Source organism: Ptychodera flava, chromosome 7 (genome assembly GCF_041260155.1).
Source record: "Ptychodera flava strain L36383 chromosome 7, AS_Pfla_20210202, whole genome shotgun sequence".
NCBI lineage: Eukaryota > Metazoa > Hemichordata > Enteropneusta > Ptychoderidae > Ptychodera > Ptychodera flava.
In genome coordinates, this window is record NC_091934.1 from 17,136,770 (window position 1) to 17,157,311 (window position 20,542).

At 37.1% G+C, this 20,542-nt stretch overlaps 1 protein-coding gene across 2 annotated transcripts; it reads left to right on the forward strand.

Annotated features, from left to right (window-relative positions):
- Positions 1-1,466: 1,466 nt before the first annotated feature.
- On the forward strand, positions 1,467-17,853 carry LOC139136889 (glyceraldehyde-3-phosphate dehydrogenase-like). 2 transcript variants are annotated; one of them, XM_070704733.1, is made up of 10 exons: positions 1,467-1,579; positions 7,083-7,161; positions 7,718-7,814; positions 9,723-9,829; positions 10,135-10,341; positions 12,103-12,241; positions 12,923-13,017; positions 13,192-13,354; positions 15,014-15,111; positions 16,931-17,853. In XM_070704733.1, exons 2-10 carry the CDS (start codon positions 7,130-7,132, stop codon positions 17,001-17,003), a joined length of 1,011 nt encoding a protein of 336 aa, XP_070560834.1. In that variant the 5' UTR covers positions 1,467-1,579; positions 7,083-7,129; the 3' UTR covers positions 17,004-17,853. The 2 variants fall into 2 exon arrangements, with proteins under 2 accessions (XP_070560834.1, XP_070560835.1); XM_070704734.1 differs by lacking the exon at positions 1,467-1,579 and adding an exon at positions 6,814-6,838.
- The last annotated feature ends 2,689 nt before the right edge of the window (positions 17,854-20,542 follow it).

Sequence of the window (20,542 nt, forward strand, 5' to 3'; positions counted from 1 at the left end):
GCTTCTTTACTGATGAATAACAGCAACACTGAATTCACAGAAATATATTTCACAAACACAAATTAACTGATGCGAACCACACTCGGGTTTCGAAACGTAAACGGCAAAGCTAAGGACCGCCCGATTAACCTTTGAAACACTGTCTATAAGATCTGGCTACGTTTCGCCTTTTGGCTTTCCCACCACACAAACCAAACGCAGACATTACATATGAACCGTTCTCTACACATATCCGAAACGAAACAAACACAATTACAACACAAATTTGAAAATTGAGGTTGCGAGTCTCTTTCACATGATACAAAAAACACAAACGACTGCACGTCGACCTAAAGCCTTTCAGACTTGACGTTGATTTCGACAATGTGCATAAGACATTATGTCAGTCATAACAAAAGTGTAAAATTTATTATTATAAATATTGTTGATAAAAATGTAATGTTTCTGTCACTATTGTATACGTACAAAAGTACCCAACTGCACTACAGAGTACTGTATGACGATCAGTAGGCTTAAGGAGAAACTGAATTTTAAAACTTTGCACTTCATTTCAAGGGCGATAGCGCTCAACAGGGCGTCTTTCAAGAAGGGTCAAACAAGGTAAATTTGACGACCTCGTCACAAACCATCAGTTCTGCATTGGAGATACGGCCCGGCGAATATTAAAGTTAGTGACTGCGAGTAGAAACAGAATGTTTTCCATAGTCATGTAGCGAGGGCTGGTCGTGAAAGGTGGCTGCCCCGGGCTGGCTTCCCTTTTCATATACACCATTAGGAAGCGCCGTTGAGGGACCATAGACTATGTCAATTAAAATTAATCTACGTTCAGTGATTTTAGCGAGTTATTGCTTAAAGAAGCTGTATCTACAGAGAAGTCAGGATAAACAAACAAACAAACAAACAAACGTCACATCTGGAATATGTTGCAGGTGTTATTCAGTCAATTATTTCAATTCTTAATCAATTTGGTGTTTTCTCTTTTAAGCCTATATCAAATAATGTATCTTGTTTTTGTTTCATCGATTGGTCATTTGTTTTTATTCATTTGTTGTTTGTTTGGTTGCTTTTGGTTGCTTTTGTTTTTCGTTTATTTTTGGGTTCGTTTCTGTTTGTTTGTTTATTCTGGCGTCCCTGTGCTGTACCCTAATGTAGTACCAAAAGCGGTTTATTGATAACATCAATATTTTATAATTATGATATTACTATCATATTTATGTAAAATTTCTTTAGACCACTCCTGGTTCGCTTACAAGTGTAGGCCTAATAATACCACACTTAGGCCACAACTTACTTTCTCTTGAATGGTACATTCTTACCGGTTTCTTTCAGAAAAGGTACAATGTTTCAAGGTTAACCATTGTAATACAGATTGTCTAACCCCCGGGTCTAACCCACGCCTTGTCCAGAGCCAACGAATGAGGTATTAGCTATTGCCTCATGAATGGGGTTTCAACGAGATGTTTCATGACCTTTGAACCTTGGCACTACTTCTGAGGTGAATTGGCCCCACACCCGTGCAGACAAGCGCATCGTTCGCAAGACAGTGAGTGAGACTCAAAAACTCTCGAGTGCAGACAGGGTGAGTCACCATTCAAGATATCAGTGACTTCGTAATCTATCAATGGCCATGCCTGCAAATGTCGTTACTGAACCACAAGCATGATTATCTAACTTTGCATGATGACTGTCCCGATCTTTGGATTTTTTCGTCTGCCATGCCGAGGTCACGCTCCCCACGTCCGTGTGATGTCAGTCAGTTGTCACATGATAAATAATCACAGACACGGATGGAGGAAGTATTGGTTCTCAAGATTGCACCGCTGTTAGTATTTCTAGCCAGACTCGGAGGCTCTGGGAAAGCTGTTTTAGGACATATCTCTATATATGTCCACTTTACTGCGAAACCGAGCCATACACATGTGTAGCGCATGGCACGCACATGGTTTTGCTCTTCACCTATTATAGTATAATGAAACATTGATCGGGATTGACAGCGGGTTGCAGGCGCCGCGGCGCAGACTGCACTACAGGGAAATTATTGAAATGCTTTCTTGTCTAGTTTTGTTTAATTACTGGCTGCGAAAATGTGAAAACACTAATTTGTTTGTTTGTTGTTTCTGTCATTTTGTAAATTTATTTTTTATTTTTAAAATTCTATTTAGGGAGTGTTCAGAGTGTACTTTGGGGGGTGGGGCGGAGGATATGAGGAGGTGTATCATTGTACCAGTGTTTTCCCCAGGTTTTTGTCACAATGGGGGAATGTCTCCCAGCTGTTTAAATTATTCATTTTTTTTGGGGGGGGGTACAATGAAGTATAATGCTAATTTAAATAATGCAAATTAAAGTTTTCAAGGTATTATGTTGCAAATTAATGTTAGGACGGATAAAATATCAAATTAAAGACGCGCCTCATGTTTCTTGCTCTTTATTATCTAGTGAATGTTTATTTATTAGAAGCCTACATAAATCATTCACACTTCAGTAAAGTTCAAACACAGTTTTGTAATCTTCAGGCAAACCCTAGTTGATAGTCTTCCAGATTTGGGACATCTTTCTGCAGGTAGGAAGCCACTTTTGTCATTTTTCTTTGGCTATGCAGATATTGGCTTAGGGACGGACCATTAGATCTTGGGAGGGGGGTGGTCAAAAAGAAAAAAAAAATTTTCAGAGCAGAAAGTTAGGAAAAAAAAAATCTTCAAGCTAGTTTGCAAAAAAAAAAAAAATAAATAAGAAGACAAAGGCGTAAAAAAAAATCTGCAAAAGTCTTTAAAATTTTGAATTTTTTTTAGATTTTACTGACAGAAAGCAACTTTCTGTATTTTTTAGTACATCCTCCCGGCACATTTTTAATTTTAATTAATACATTTAGAGTGACTGTACCCTTATACTGGAAGTTGTGATTATATTATCTTTTCAGGACTTTTGTATTCTGATCACTTGAAAATTATGAAATTATATAACCTGTTTTCTACTTGTTTCCTGCGTACAAACCAAGCAGGTACACTAGGTAAAACATTGAAACTATGGTATGGTTGTCAAGACAGAAAGTTGTATTTGCCTTTTAAGATCAAGGTAAACAGATGCAGGCCACATCAGTTTCATTTTTTTCACAGCATTTTATTGCAATGATGAATGCAAGAATGGGTGAACAAGTAGAAACACGTCAATACCGATAAAACAACATATCAAGTCATTATGTATTATTTTGCTTTTAAAAAGGCATTTTCAATTCTTTTTTCTCAAAAAACAGCCTCAAAAAACAACAACAACACATGTTTTAACATTCAACAATACACTACGTAGAATGCCATCTATCCAACAAATCCCAACACAAAAACACACAAAAGGGGTTGAACTTTGAAAGTTTCTCGATAGCAAATACTGAATAAATCTGCATGAATAATCGTTTTTGTGTAGCAAATTTCAAAGAAATTGGACAAGCCCTTTCAGAGAATACAGATTTTTTGACCATGAATGGCATAAATTGCCCAAAAAGACAAATATTGAAATTTCAACACATCTATACACATCCAATCAATTTGGACATGCTGCTACAGAGAAATAGATGTTTTGATCAAAAAAGGGCAACAATTGCTCTAAAAACACAAATATGCAAATTTAACTATATTATTTAGCTTATTTTAGCTTCTCGGCTTGTCAAAATCAATTATAAATCATGAGATATGCATGATGTTTGGTGGGGTGAATGTAGCCATTTCACCACGCAGTAGAAAGGGAAGCCAGGAAACCAAAATAGTCAATTTTCAAAACTATAGGAAGCTACTGAGGAGCAAGAAGACCATGTTTCAGAGGAAGATGTGTAATCCGAAAAAATGCTCCCAAAGTGCCACCAAAAAACACCATTTTTATCTCTATTTTTCAAAAGCTCCAACAGCAGGAGGGGGACACCCCCTCCTGACCACCCCCCCAAAAATACTCCCCAAGTGCCACCAAATAACACCATTTTAATCTCTATTTTTCAAAAGCTCCAACGGCAGGAGGGGGACACCCCCTCCTGACCCCCCCCCCCCACCGCAAAAATACTCCCCAAGTGCCACCAAATAACACCATTTTAATCTCTATTTTTCAAAGCTCCAACGGCAGGAGGGGGACACCCCCTCCTGACCACCCCCGCAAAAATACTCCCCAAGTGCCACCAAATAACACCATTTTAATCTCTATTTTTCAAAAGCTCCAACGGCAGGAGGGGGACACCCCCTCCTGACCTCCCCCCGCAAAAATACTCCCCAAGTGTCACCAAATAACACCATTGTAATCTCTATTTTTCAAAAGCTCCAACAGCAGCAGGGGGACACCCCTCTCCGAATCCCCCCCCCCCCGTGACCGCTTGCGTGGCCGCTTATGGTGCTTGGCACCACATCTTTGCCCTCTTTATCTTCAGACAGCGACGAACTAAAAAAAAATTATAAATCTGAAAATTTACTCTGAAAAAAAAAAATTGCACAGCTAATCTCAATTGGAAAAAAAAAATTTCAGAAATTTACAATAGTAAAAAAAAAAATTTCACAATTTCATTGTGACCACCCCCCTCCCAAGGTCTAATGGTCCATCCTTAATCAACAATGTGATGTTACATCATATGCAGCAATCATGTTGCGGAATGAGACTATCAATACTCTGTATATATCAGTATCTCTAGATCTCATTGCAGATGGGGATATGGTGTGCACTTCTAATTATTTTAAGGGCGATTTTATTCAAGTAGGTGGGATTCACACAATCATGCATTCTGGAGAAAATACTGATTTACCACAGGAGAAATTTAGGGGTCACAAAAAAATCACAAGTCTTTTTAATATAGGCTGTGAAAAAACCCCATTATTGTACAGAGGGATGGCAGCTCTTCACATCAAAATGATTTTTGTGTCAATACTCAATCACAACAGGTGAGAATTAAACTCATGTGCAGGATAAGACGCCCATTATCCACCATCCTATAACATGTAAGCAATGAGGAGTTCTAAATAATCGCCATGCTTTAAGGCAACGGAATGCCCGCATGAATCTTGAACTCAGCATCCTCTCTGATAGAGATTGACATTATACCACAAGTTAGACTGGCCTTCCATGCTGCTAAGTGTACCATGAAAGCCATGCAGGCTTAATTACAACACTGTTATACAGATGTAAAGAAATTACAACTGATATTTTTTACGGCATGAAACTATAAACTGCCATCTCATAGAATCCTTGACATGGTTCTATTGACTGCCTTTTTCCAATGAAAACAAACGTGTTTTTGGAAAATGCACTGAGGAGTGGGTCATAAATTTTTGTGGGGGGTGGGAAAAAATCATTCAGACTTAGAATTGTTACAAAAGTATCTATAATTATCCTTTACTGGAAATTGAAGGGAGAAAAAGTTGATGCAAAACATTGTGTGCGTGTTTAGCCTTGCAGATAATTACGACCAAGACTTTGAAGACAAGAAATATGAAGAAGCATTCATGTTTTGATGACATAGAATTGGCTAAAAAAATGACATGTTTTGATGACATAGATTTTCGATGGTAACCTTGGAGGTTTTAAAGTTAAATGTTTCTAATTGATCATTTATTAGTGTTAATAATTGTACCTGATATGGCTTTCCACAAATCATATTCCGTGAACATGAAAATCATGTTTCTATCTATTATCAAAGGACCCCTGAGTTTTAGAATTCCGAATTATAAAACAGAATAGTTTGAATTTTTCCTGGAGGAAAGTTTGTGCCAAAGTTCAGATGTTCTCTTTTTAGATGGTTATTTCTCAAACAAAGAGATCTTTTACCGCATCTTTGTGTGAATGGAAAAGTATTATTGCATATGCTTGTATTCCCCAAAGACTCAGTTTAGTTACAAAAATTGCCCTGAAGTAGTGTCACATTTTCTTCAGCACTTCAATCAAATTTGGATAGACTGGAAACAACCTGGGTTTTAACCCTGAGTGCTGTAACTTTTCCCGCCAAAATTTCAGTGCAACATTTTACCAATTTTTATGAATTTTTCTGTTTTTTTTTAAATAATTTTGGAGCAAATGGACACAACATTTCATTGCTACAGTTTTTGATCAAAATTTTGGCAAAAATCTGAAAAAAAATTGACTGGGGTATAAGACAATCTATAAAGGCGACAGAGATTGACTTTGGTGCTGAAAGAGTTAAAATGGGTGGGAAAAGCATGGTTAGATTACCTGTGAATGAAAGAATTCGTCAGAGGGTATGATATGATGAAGTGCATTTATAATTTGAGTGTGCAAGGGCATTATTTCAGAAAGATAATCATATGTACAAATTTTCAATATGACGTGTCCAACAGTTTTTATATATTTTTGTGCTTACCATGGCTTTTCTCACAACATGAAAAGAAGGTATAATGTTCAGTGTCAATTTTCAGCTAGAAAGATTCATAAAGAATACAGCAGTATGCCTGAATTTTCCAGCTACTCTCTACAAAAGTGAAAAGCCAATTTTTCAAAGTTTTATCCATTATGCTGTGTAAGGTGTTTTCATCTATTGTAGTGGATAATTGCTAGCTGACTGTTGTGTTGTCAAGAGTGTATTAACTGTGTCAAGAAATTATAAATTCAAATATAAACTTTTCTCATTTTGATCCCCCCTGGTGATTTAGTGAGCTTTCCCTAAGTAAAGTATATTTTACAGTATCCAACCTTGTGACCTATTTCACAATTTACCTTTCAAAGGGATTCAATAGCTAAAACCTGTTAAACCATTCAGCTGTGTCCCCAATAGAGTCACATGTGAAGCGTACGTGTCAGATTCTGCATAGGATATTGCATGGTGGAGCAATTGTCTACGGACTTGGTAACCTTCAGCCTAGTCAGTGTGCCAAGCTTGCCCATGACTTTAGTGTTCTGTTGGATTGTATTTTCAACGTAAAAATCGTCACTGAAGAACTTTTATTTCTGGAATGAAAGCATTGTGCCGTTTGCAATCCACTTTGAGAAACCAGTTTCTTCAGAAATTTAAGAGTCACTGTTGAAATACATACGCAAACACGTGATGTGCCAAATCCCTAACTATTATACTGACAACAGCACTTTTCGTTTTTTCTTTCTTTAAGATTGTTTCTACTTAAGTTCCAGTGTCATCTATATACCTACCTAAGACATGTCCGACAAACCAAGACTTGGAATTAATGGGTAAGTTAGGGAGTTGTGTATAGTATTATCCCAATAGCAGGGTCAGGTCGTTACCCTATGGTCGTACATACCTATTTACACAGTTTACTGTTGTATAAGTACAGGTCTTTAAAAAATGTCATAAATTGATGAACTGTTTAGATTTAAGTTAATATGCAACTTTGCAATTAAGAGTTTTATCAAGCCTTCAGGGCATGGATGGCAAATGGAGAGTTTTTGGTGTACATTTACCAATTTGTAAAAATTATATTCATACTCTTGAATCACACTTCTGAAAATTAAAGTTTTATCTAGGAACTTCAGACCTTTTAAAATACAATTTGTGATTAATATTACAATGAGAGAACCAGGTTTTTTGTAACTGATACTGTTACATGATGAATATGAAATCAAGGCGAGACGGCAATAAAATGTGATGTTTTTCACAAAATTGACCAGACAATACAGTGACCAACAAGAGTGAAGTGCACAAAATCAAGTACAAATGTACCTCATATACACAATACTTATGAATGGCAAGGTATATCTGATGGATAATTTTTAATGTTTTTTACAGATTTGGTCGAATTGGCCGTCTTGTATTGAGAGCTGCCGTTGACAAGGGTCTTGTTGTCACTGGCATTAATGACCCCTTCATAGATCTTGACTACATGGTAAGTATTTGCCGACAGTAACGGGGATGGTGTTTTTCCCTCCCTAGTACATGAATGTTGGTTTCAGCATTACATGGTGAGGGAGCGTCTGTCATGCAGCAGTCAATGTCAATTCCCACCCCCCACCTTTTGGCATAACGGGGGATTTGGAAATTAGTCATGAAATTTGTCAAATGCCCCACCCTCTTGGGCAAGACAATGTGGAAAGTCACCTAAAACCAGTAAATCCCTCACATTTTCCCCACCCCAATGGGTGGGGCATTCATAAATCCTATGCCTGTCTGTGAAAGTGACCAGGGAGATCAAAATGAGGCAATTGCCCCACCCCCTCAGGAATAGTTTCATGGCAAACACAGTCTAATCCCCCACATTTGTCGCGTATCGTCCGAGGTGGGGTCCGTCGGGGATTATATTGAGTGCTGTGTTAGTTCTGGATTGCATAGTCACATCAGGCTGCCTGACCTCTGAAAATGCTTTAATCATCTGTGATACCCATAGTAAATTCTGTTCGGGTTGTAAACCTACTGACCTCTTGCTGCACCTGATAAGATGCTTAACAAACCAATAACATCAAAATCTAGAAGAATATAGTCTAGTCATTACATTGTGACCCTAAGACAATTCTTAAAATGTCAAGATCTTTCCTGATACCAATGGTGACCTCTGTTAAGTTCATGACCCAATGCTGACCCTATAAGATTTTTAACTATTCCAGTTACATAACAATCTAGAAGAATATAACCTGTCATTACATTCTGACCTTAAGACGAATGCCCTCCCTCCCCTCCTCTCCCCCCCCCCCCCCCCCCCCCCAATTCACACACACCTGAACTGTTCAGGACAATGACCTGTAAATAGGTACACAATGATGACCTTTTCAGGACATGAAAGAAGTAATGACCAATTTCGCCCCTTGAGGGCACAACAACCAGGCAGGTACAGGTCGCCAATACGTCTGAGAAATATTGACTTCCTTTGTACATCATCTGATTGGATGGATATTTATTTTTGAGTACATGGCTAGTGGCATGCTGTCCATATGATCACAGAGACCATAAGCTGGCCATCTTCAAATATGCCAATCACCATGCAATATTTCAAGATTGATTGCTTGTGTCAAGAAGATAAATAGTTTTTATACCCATTACCAGTGTTTTCGTTAAGGCCGGTACCCGAAAAATGTTACCGGGGTTCCCCAGTCATTTTACCGGGGTTCCCCTTGGTATATCAGTGAAATCAGATTTCAGATTTTGGGGCAGCAGAAATGTTACCGGGGTTCCCAAGTCATTTACTAATGCTCCCCAACCTTAGTAAAAACACTGCATTACTTTGTTAAATGGCTGCATTTTTGTGTTGTACAGGGATGGATCAGTAAATTTAAAGGGCCAGTAATGCTAACTTTGATAATTTTTCACCATTTTTTTGAATGTTAACCATAATTTCTTACTCTACTCCCCAAAGTGTGTTGATATACACAGTGTTCAGCTTGTCAACTCAGCCTGTATGTGTGTAGACTGCATAAAGTGACTTCTGGTCCAGACTAGAATTCAAGTGCAAACAATAACAATGCATTTTACACATATAGGCGCTAAGTTGACGAGCTAAATAGTGGGTGTTTCAACATTCTTTGGGGAGTAGAATAAGATGTTGCAATTGATTTATAACATAAAATGATGAAAAAATCATCAGAAGTTCGCATTACTGGCCCTTTAAATAAACATAGTGAAGTAATTCATGGTCAGTGAAATGACAAATCAGAATCATATGTGTTCAGCTACTGTGGCACAATGCTAAAACTTGTCAATCAAGCTGACACAGTAAATGGACACATCACTTCCAACCTGACAGAAGAGGTTTTCCAATTTCTATTTTTTGAACCAATGGTCTCCTGTATTCAATTCTTCACAGGTGTACATGTGTAAGTATGACTCGTCGCACGGCAGGTTCAAGGGTGATGTCAAGTCTGAAGACGGCAAACTCGTGGTAAATGGGCAGCCAATCACAGTGTTCCAAGAGTAAGTCCAGTTTAAAGGGCAATTCATCAGTTGAGCATGTGCACTGAGTTGTAGAGCTGTAGTGTTGATAGGCAAAATTTAATCTTACAAAAGTGTATAATATTAGATAAAATGTCGACAGGTGTTTTCTTGTACATATGCAATGCAAATGAATGAGTTGTAAGATTTTATCCTGTTTGTAGTTTATTATGGCTGTAAATATCTGATCAAGTCAGAGCTAGATAATACATATATGGATTTGCATCTTGTCCCTCTTTTCCGAAAAATTCTTTCATCCATATGTAATTACAATACCCTTTCAACAGGATGGACCCCAGCAAAATCAAGTGGGGTGAGTGTGGTGCAGACTACGTGGTGGAATCGTCTGGGGTTTACACAACTGGTGCCAAGGCCAAGGCTCATCTACAAGGTGGCGCCAAGAAAGTGGTGATCGCTGCGCCAACGAATGACGCTCCAATGTTTGTATACGGTGTCAATCATGAAAACTACGAACCTTCCATGGATGTGGTCAGGTAAATGTCTTCTTTGCAATACACGAATGACCTGACTAGTTGAGACCCTCACCCCGGCTTTGCTCTCAATTCCATTGTCACGTGTCAGATTTTAAATGCCTCTCTGGTTTCTCCTGTACACTTGAAGTATGAATTGAATGTCGCATTTCCATAAGTGGAATAGATCTGCCAGGTGATATGTGCAACATTTTTGATAAGAATCATTAAGCAGTATGTTGCAAGGTTGTTTCGTACATTTTACTGTGGTTTCTGTTGGTATATTACCGACACAACCTGTTTAGAGTACATCAGAATCTATATTTGCCAAGTTATTAAGTGTCTATACTGCTGATACTTTGCAAAAATAAAGATTCAAGTCCAAGAGAAATCGCGGCCAGTAGCTGTAACTTTTTATCACTTTTTCAACATTTTAATTTCCTGTGTCAGTTTCCAGTTCTGGTTCTACTCCCCACAGCATATGGAAACGCTACTTAGCTTGCCAACACAAAGTCTACCGGTACACAGTCAAACCTGTCATAGTGGTCACCCTACAGAGCGGTCACCTCTTTATAGTGGTCAATTTGTGGCAGTCCCGTGGCATTTTACATGTTAAAGGCCCTCTACAGAACAGCCACCTCTCTCATGTGGTCAGTGCTCACATGGAATTGCTCCATTTTAGTACAAAACCTGTATATAATGATCAGTATATCTGACTCTCAATGACCTCTATCAAAAATGCTCAGACTGGCAAGCACGAAATAAGTATTCTTTTACTGATTTTACATCTGCATTACAAGCTTCAGAAACTAAACAGCTGTTCTCTGTTTTTTAACAGATTTATGTTATGGCCTTTTATAATTGCTTTTATCTTTCCCTAAATTCACCACTTAGCGCACCACCTGCACAGAAAGTAATGCCACACCCACCCTCTATAGAAAGGCCACCTCCATATAGTGGTCACTTTATCTTGGTCCATTGAGTGACCACTATACACAGGTTTAACTATATATGTAAAATCCACTGTTAGTACATTTTTAACTCAACATTAACAATGCAGTCTTGGTGTATACTAGTAGACTGCATTGACTAGCTGAACATTGTGTATCTCAACAGCTGTAGGGAGTAGAACAAAAAACAGTAATTGACACTAAAAACAAAAGTATATATACAGTGAAAAATCATCAAAAGTACAGCTACTGTTCCTTTGAATTGCTATATGTCTCAGCAGTAGTGGTTGTTATTTTATTTTATTTTATTTGCTCATCAACAGCGCCATCAGGCAGCCACTTACAGACAAGAAAATAAAGAAATGGATAAAATACACTAAAATTAAAACAAACAAAAAAGTACCCTAAACATCAAACAATGACAAAAACAAATTAACATGCTTTTAAAAGTTGAATGAGATTCTTCAAAAACATCGACATCGCAAACCTTATCAATCAAATCATTAAAAAGTCGTGACGTACGTCCAATCAGGCCATTTTTTGTAACATCAACTTTACTGTAAGGGATGTTTGTTCTTGTCAAATGCCAACAGTTACAAACCTAACCAAAATACTACCCGAAATATCAATGTTTGCCATAAAATGTCTACACAGGCCATGCTTACACTGAGGGGAAGGTGTGGAATCCATAGATTTCTTCTTGTGCATTGAACTTTTCCGAGGCAGTCAAAGAATTTCAGAAAGTGAGTTTTAAATCATGTTGATCTAGCAAGAAACAAGGATGTACAACTCATTGTATTACCAATAGGAAGCTTTCATGTCTTGTTTGTTGCAGTAATGCTTCTTGTACTACCAACTGCTTGGCCCCACTTGTGAAGGTGATACATGAGAAATTTGGAATTGAGGAAGGTCTGATGAGCACCATGCATGCATACACTGCAACACAGAAGATCATAGATGGCCCTAGCTCCAAGGTATCACAGTGTTTCTGTTCTATTGAAAGGGGCTGTAGCTGTAACTGTTGATGAATTTTTTAAAATGATTTTCGCCCTTAATGTCAACTACAGTTTGTTGTTCTACTCCCCAAAGTATGTTGAGATACACAGTATTCAGCTTGTCAACTCAGCCTGTACATGTGTAAACTGAACTAGAATTCAAATGTAAACAGTAACAATACACGCCACATGTTTATACCAGTGTACTGCGCTGATCTTTCTATCCATGTAACGAGTATTACTCTGTGATAAAACAAGATTATTGTCATAATAATTGACGTTTCATTTTATGAAATGTTACTGTTGCACCGACAACTCCAAAAATATGAGAAATTCAAGTTCCAAGATAATTAATGAATCAATTGTATAACTTTCATATTTCAAAAGGAAATATCCACCTTCAGGGTATTGACTTGCAGGTAACAACATACTCACCAAGTCATGTTGAGCCTGCAGAGAAGATACTTTGATCCGAAAGTTGGTCAAATTGCATACATTCAACAAAGTTCAGTCTGATTAATTTTGTGAACTGTAAAATCTTCAGGGAAAAAAAAATTAAGAAAGGGAAAGGAAAACTACTGAATTAAAGTTTTCATTGTATGAAGGTTAAGTTCTTATCAGATGGAATAATTACTCACATCTGTGTTTCATTTGTGAAAGCATTGGCGTCGTGGACGTGGTGCTCAGCAAAACATCGCCCCGACATCAACAGGAGCTGCTAAGGCTGTTGGCATAGTAATTCCAGAACTTCATGGGTGAGTATGATATCATATTCATTCTCCAAAGAGTTGGAAATCATACTCAGAATATATTTTTTACCTAACTCAAATTGATATGAAAGCATATTTATATGAGAAAGCATATTTAATGAGCCAGAATCAGATTATTTTATTTTACTGAAAAAACTTGATGTAATTTTTATTTTTCAGCAAGTTTACTGGTCTTGCTTTCCGGATACCTGTGCCGTGTGTTTCTGTCGTTGACTTCACGTGCCGTCTGTCAAAGAGTACTACTTACGAAGAAATAAAATCAGCCGTAAAGGAAGCAGCTGAGGGACCACTCAATGGTATTCTAGGCTACACTGAAGATCAGGTATCAAACCTAATAGTTTTGTGTGGTGTATGTTTTTATAGTATGAAAAGTAGTAATTTTTGTTGCATACATTTTTTTTTGTGAAAAGCAGACGTTTTGGTCCTAATGTTTTTGTTTCTTGGTTGCTGTTTTGTTTTGAATGAAAAGTAGCTGTTAATTGTAATAATTCTCCGCAAATTTAGATGACATTTTTGGAAATTAAGCATGCAAGAATGACAGAAAGCAGAAAAAAAATCAGACCAGGCTATGATCTATAAAAACAAAAAAAAGCCATGTGTTCAACACTGACAAATTTATCAAAATTTCAAGCAAAAATGTCTGGTGTCATGCACATGCAGCTATGTTCGGCTGCAGACCTTCAATTGCAAAAATCCCTTATACATAAGTTGTGATACAGAAAGAATAAACCATGCATTGAAAATTTTGTTTGAAAGCTTTTCGTAGTACATCTTGTTTCTCCTCAAAAAATTTTGCATCACAAAGGGTGAAAACAAGAAAAGTCAATCGTGTTAAATTCTGGGGTAGACTATGATATTCATGTTAAAATTTATCACACAAATCATCATACAAATTTTTGACAAATACCGCCCTCTATGTTCAAAGCTTGTAGAGTAAATGACCAGGCCATGAAAAATCAGAACACATTTTGTAAGTTAATCAGTATCAATATAAGGAAGTTGAATTGTCGTTTTTCCTCTCCAATATTTTTATTTATACATATGCAACTTTGCAACTTTGAAAATCTAATGTTAGATTGTATGGTGTATTATTTGTTAGGCAAGACACATCGTGTCATATGTGGATTAATACAAAACAGAACCAAATTTCTCTTTATTTTAGAACTTAATTACATTCAAAATATTGACAAAAATAAAAGATTATCAAAAATTCTGTTGCCTTTTATGCCATTTTGCGTTTGTCAGCTTTTATGATACACACCTGTTACCACTATGGTTTGGCCCACACTATCATTGTCAATGGTGTGATTGTAGACCTTTTTACTACAAATCAGGGATGAAGAAGTAAATTAAAGCCCCACTAGCTGTATCTTTAAGCATTATTTTTATGATTCTACTTTCAAGCTAGAATAAGTTTGTGAGAATGTACTAATTTAGGTGTGTGTATACACTTATTATAAACTACCCTCTGGGACTGCATATCTAGTTCTAAACAAGATAAAGATTACACTGCGATTAAATGTTTGCCCAAACATTAATTGTACCCCCATGTGGAAAAGCAAATACCGTGGATACTGTACATATCTGCACTGAAATCTTCACATAAACTGCACAGAATAGTCCAATGTAATGCATAGGGGTAAATGTTTTCAACTGTGACATTGTATGTTCTGTTTCCTTTGTAATATATTACCAATTTTTTAAAATGGCGGGAAATCAAAATGACCGTTAAAATTTGAATTTACTTGTCAAATGTTTCACAAAGGAAAGGTTTCCTAATGCAGAAAAAGCCCATATCCCTTCAGAGGGTAGAATTCAGAGAAGCTCAGGAGAAAATAGTAGATATTTTGCGGTCCACAAATTTCAAGAGTTACAGCTAGTGGGGCTTTAAGTTAAAGGCCTTGTGAAGTTCAAATCTTTCAGGTTATAAGATAAATTATTTTTAACTGAAAAAAACATTTATGTATTCTTTTCTCCGTAGGTTGTATCTCAAGACTTCCTGAGTGATTCACGTTCCAGTATCTTTGACGCCAGCGCCGGAATAGCCTTGAATGATAGATTTGTCAAGTTGGTCTCCTGGTACGTATACAAAATTTCACACCATCAATCTGAGCCAACTGACCCTAATGAAAGACCTCTTCAATAGAATCTGTCACAGATGGATACAAAGTGCCTGAACAGCCGTACTTGATCAGATGCTTCTATTGTCAAAGCCTTTGTCAGATTATATTGAAAATCCTATTGAAATTTTATTTCCATACATGTGTAATTAATCAGCAATTTATTTTTTTCATGACACTGGTTTTTCAATCACCTATGGCCTTTACCCATGATTCTTGGTGCTTGGGTAGTTCTTCAAGCTGTAACGCCTCAGTATAATGTGACTTCTGTGTAGGAGGATCTGATGATGATTTCCTGCGCTTTGGAAATTACACAAAGGAGAGTCAATACATTTTGGGTTTTTTTATTTAGCCCCAGTTCAGGCTTTTATAGATCATTAGGCTTCTTGAAAGCTACTTTTACAGTTCATTACTCCTATGAATGTGGGTGTCTTTAATTTCAAATGACACAAAATATACAGCTGTTCGGAGACAAATGGTGACATTTGAAACGTGTGAAGGTGTTTCAGGTGATACGTCCATGGCACAAATCTACAGAGAGTTGTCTCTCGTTGAGTGTCTTTTTTATCAAAAAGTACCGAACCATTCCCTGAGACATTTCATTGAAAGATCTCAATGGATATCCCCTTTTAAATTCTATGAAAGAATTCAGTGAATTTTGAAATCTTTGTTTGTCTTTTGTTCAAAATATCGTTCTCCCACGTGAGTTCAGTGACTATTTGGCGACATATCATACCGCCATCATTAAGTAGAGGATATGGCAAGAATGACATACTCTGGGCCCACCCTAAGCTGTAGAAAAATTTACTATATCCTAGGGGGTATGCTTGTATGTATTCACCTTCAAAGGTACCCTCAGACAACCACCGATTACTACCACAAAGAGGATATGGCCTACTTCAGGCTTAGAAATGAAGGTAAAAACCGATGAACGTTAATGGGGATTTTACTAAATCCAAAGGAAAGAAACTTCAGAAATGGTAATAAAAAAAATGGTGGACCATTAGTGATCAAGAGAAATTGATATATGAAATCATGAAATATTACTTGTAATTATAATCCAGTAATAAATCATAACAATTTAACAAACAATATAAATACAAATGTTGATAGGGTTACATTTGTGTAGATGGGTTCTCCATTTTCTCCTTTCCTGTTCTACTTTGTGTAATCTTGTTGTTATTTAAAGGTACATTGTATTACACACCTCAAAATTATACTATTCTTATATAAACTACACTGCTTGTGTAAATTCAGAGACTTTGAAAACTAGCAATATAATAGCCTGATTTGGTCAACAGTTTTCTCCTTTCCAACCCGATGATTGTGTGACAAAACTAGGAACCAGCATATGGCCTTGGTGAACATGTTGATAAACCCATCGGGCACCCCTATCGCCATTATGAGGTCCAACATTGCCGTAAAATACAATATGATTGTGCAAAGTTTGTTACAGAAATGATTAAACATGAAAGTTTGCACGACAAGAAGTGAATTTTCGGGGCCAAGCCAAGGTTAATGCGTGAAACAAAATCAATATTTATGTTGTTTTTCATTGAAAATAAGATGGTCATGATTTGCCTAAACTTGTTTTCTGTTTTGGTTCATAGACTCCCTTTGGACAAAATGAGACACACTGTTAGTCTGCAGTTGCGTTTGAAAAAATTCAAATACAGCCATGTATCTCTCCTAAAGTCATTACTGTAGATTAAATAATACTGCAGATAATTTCCTTTTCAGGCTCTAAGCATTTCACTTCTCTTCTTTCTATCTTTCAGGTACGACAACGAGTATGGCTACAGCTATCGTGTCATAGACCTCATCAACTACATGAACAAGATGGGCTCATAAAAATGCCTGTCTGTTTTCAGTTCTAGACACGTTCATCAACATCAAATGAGAGACCACTCATTTGGAACAGTAGAATATTTTTAGTTCAGCTTGTTATGTGGGGCATTTCATATGGCAATGATTTATGTGTTAGCTTTTATCTCTCAAAGAACTTCTTCATGACTTAACAAAATGTACTTACAAAAATTTTTCTGTACAATCACTAAGATAGTTTTCTCGCATTGGAAATGAAAGATGTAAACTTTTGCTCAAACTTTCAACCATTCTCTTTCAAAATCAAGAATATAATTCCAGGGTAACCGTGCAAATTTTGGTACTGGAGAAACAAATTACTCAATCTTTACTGATATATGAAATCCAAAATGGCCATCATCCCTTGTTATCTCTATGGGGAAAATAAAATTCCTGATGTCCACAAATTATATACTGTGACCTTTGACCTCTGATTTTTATTCTTGATTAGGTGAGAGAATGATTAATAATTTAATTAGGAAAGTTTGAGCAAAAGTTCAGTTTTTTCACATTCGAGGTGAATTCTACCTTAGTTTTGTGCTAAGTAAAAACACAACAGCAGATTTAACAAAACAGACAAATCTTGAATGGTCAAATGTTGCGACCCAAAACAATTTAGTGTGTGCATTTTGTCTTAAAGTTGTGTGATCTTATTCTCCAAGAATATTTCTTCAAATGTGATCGTTCATGTGATTCAGTGACCATTTCAACTTCGCAACAAGTTGTAAAAGAGAACAAAAAAAAAATTTTCGACAATGCAGAAAATTTTGATAATGCCATGAATTGGTGGTTTTTGCTGGCTTTATGAAGCAGAATAAAATTGTTATTTCAGTACTGACTCATTTTTCATTATTTTTGTGTACATAAAGATATATTATTCATTTTCCATATATGTAGGTACATCCATTCAACTGAAAATATTAGGGGTGTACCATAATCAGGTAGTGAGAGGGTCAATCTGTCCACTCCAGTTTCATGTCATATGGGCTTGGGCTTGGGCTAAACCATTGTGGTGCTGGGGTTAAGTTGTTTTACTTGGAAGCTCAAGTGACAAGTTAATTTCTTCTGCCCTATAGAGTGATTATGACAACCATAGGTTTGCTCGTTGGATGTAAAAACAACCAGGAGAGACCCAAAGTGAACCCAAGCAATTAAAATTTGACCTGTTCACCCCCAATTCCCTGTAAAGATGTCCACAGTTGCCATTGACAACAATGGATTTGGACCAAACAATGGTGGTGAAAGAATTAAACAATCTTTAAATAAAATTTAGAATTTTTTTCTATGTTATCTCGATGCTGTACGAAAATGTACATTCTAATTCACCTAAATGTTCATGGAAATATTTGTCCACTGGCATGAATGTGGATTCAGGATGTTAAAGTTCACAATCACTGAATCAGGCTATGCTATGTCTAAGTGTTAAAGTTTTATATGACAGTAGTATTAAGACAAGGAAATATATGAAGGAGGTCACTTATCAGCTCACAGCCCATCTTTCTTTGTTTTGTATGCTCAGAAATGTGTGAATTGCAGGTGATACCATGGGGTGATACCATCAGATGAATAGGGGTTGCTTCCTTGAGTGTCTTGCCAAAATGTAGTGACGGCTAGCTTTGCTAACTCTTGTGGCTTCAAAATTATCAAAGGAAACAAGAAAATTTGTGAAGTAACAGTCAAGATTGATTTTTTATGTGAACTACCAGTATATATGCAATTAGGCCAAAAACAGAAAAGGTTATGTTTCTTATCCGTGCATGCTTCAAAGTTCAATGTACAGTAGCACATCACCCTTGTTTTCATGTTCATTGGTAAAGTCATCAAGATGTCACAATTACCATTGCATGTCAACATTCCAGGTTTGGGTTTTTCATTTTAACCCTCTGAGCGCCAGTCAATTTTTGGTTCTTATATCAGAATATACACCAGTCAATTTTTTTCTAATTTTGCTAAAAATTGGATAAAAATCTGAAGCCAATAAAATGTGATGTTCATTTGGGCAAAAATTGACAAAATAATTACAGAAAATTCAAAAAGTTGGTAAAATGTTGAACACTATAATTTTGGTGGGAAAAATTGCAGCGCTCAAAAGCTCATTAGGTAGTTGGATCTTCTGATGTCAAAGATAGAAAAATAAAACACAAAACACACGTTAGCTTAGGGGCTTCATTTTTGTAAGAGACCTTGGATGAGAAACAAATATTTTCATTGGCCTATAGTATGGTGTTAGTGTACTATGAAGGTTGCAGATACAGCTATACAGGAGGGTAAACATGAGATCAATGGATGGTGGTTTACTTTATGCAGATAAGTTTAGGCTCAAGGTCAACTGATAGGTCATATCAGATCCTTGTTAATGCCTTGAAGCAACTTGACAAAAATTGCTGTACACTTTGGCTTTATAATGAAACAGACATGCTGTCCACCATTAAGCTACCCTGTGCTTTAATCGCTGTTAAGGATTATCGAGGGTAGCGTGCCAGTATATAGAAATTCCCAAAGCATTTGCATTGTTGCACTGTATTCAAACATTAGCCTTGCCAGTATTACATATATTATTAGAAAATCCCATAGCATTCATTTAGTTACAGTCATTGCATTGAAATGAGGGGAGAATAAAAAACTATAGGGTTGCTAGATCATGTACCTAAATTTGTTCCTAATCACGGGGGAAATTCTGGGTTACAGTCCAAGAGTTGTGACCCAAGGCCATTCACAGGCCATTCACCCCACATGCCAGCGATTGCTGAACAGCTGCAGTGAGTCTGTACAATGACTGACACCCCCTGTGATCTATGCACCGGCAGCATGACTCAGGATTGCTGCAGCAGCTCTGCAACTCCCCTTGAAGATTTTTTGTGTGGGGGAGACCGTGCCCCACCTCGATCCCACACACAAAATCTTCAAGGTTGCAGGTAATAATGAAACTGCAGCAAGACTCAGGAGTTGTAATAGCTTGAGGTTTTGTCTGGAATTGTCGATGTGGGTCAGATGGTAAAACCATGCGTATTGGTTTAGCAGCCCAACCACAGGCGCTCCTTAGTTGGGTAGTCTGCTAAGTAGATCGATTTTCGGATCGATCTATTGATCCTGTAGTCGATATGCCCGCCACTGCAACCTTAGGTTGCAGTGGCGGGCATTGGAAAAAAACAATTCATGCGAAATAGATTATCCACCTGTAATCTTGCCATGAAACATACTTTTATTTTGAAAAATAATCTCTTTGTATTATTTGTACCGGCGTTTGTTCGATTCAGTGGACTGGTGCGAAGCTGTCTCCTCCCCAAGGGCCAAGTTCTGGATCAGCGCACAAGTGGCCCTTTATTTGCGGTAAATTTGCATATAACGGGGATACAGTTACGCAAATATGCATTGTTTTACAATTATGTAACACATACACATTATGTGCGCATCAATAATTGATTAGTAGATGGATCACTCAGGTCACGATGACCGCTACGCTGTCTCTTGCGTTTCAGACATTTAAACTTAAGGCTGTTAAGGTCACGATGCGTGTGCAAATGTTC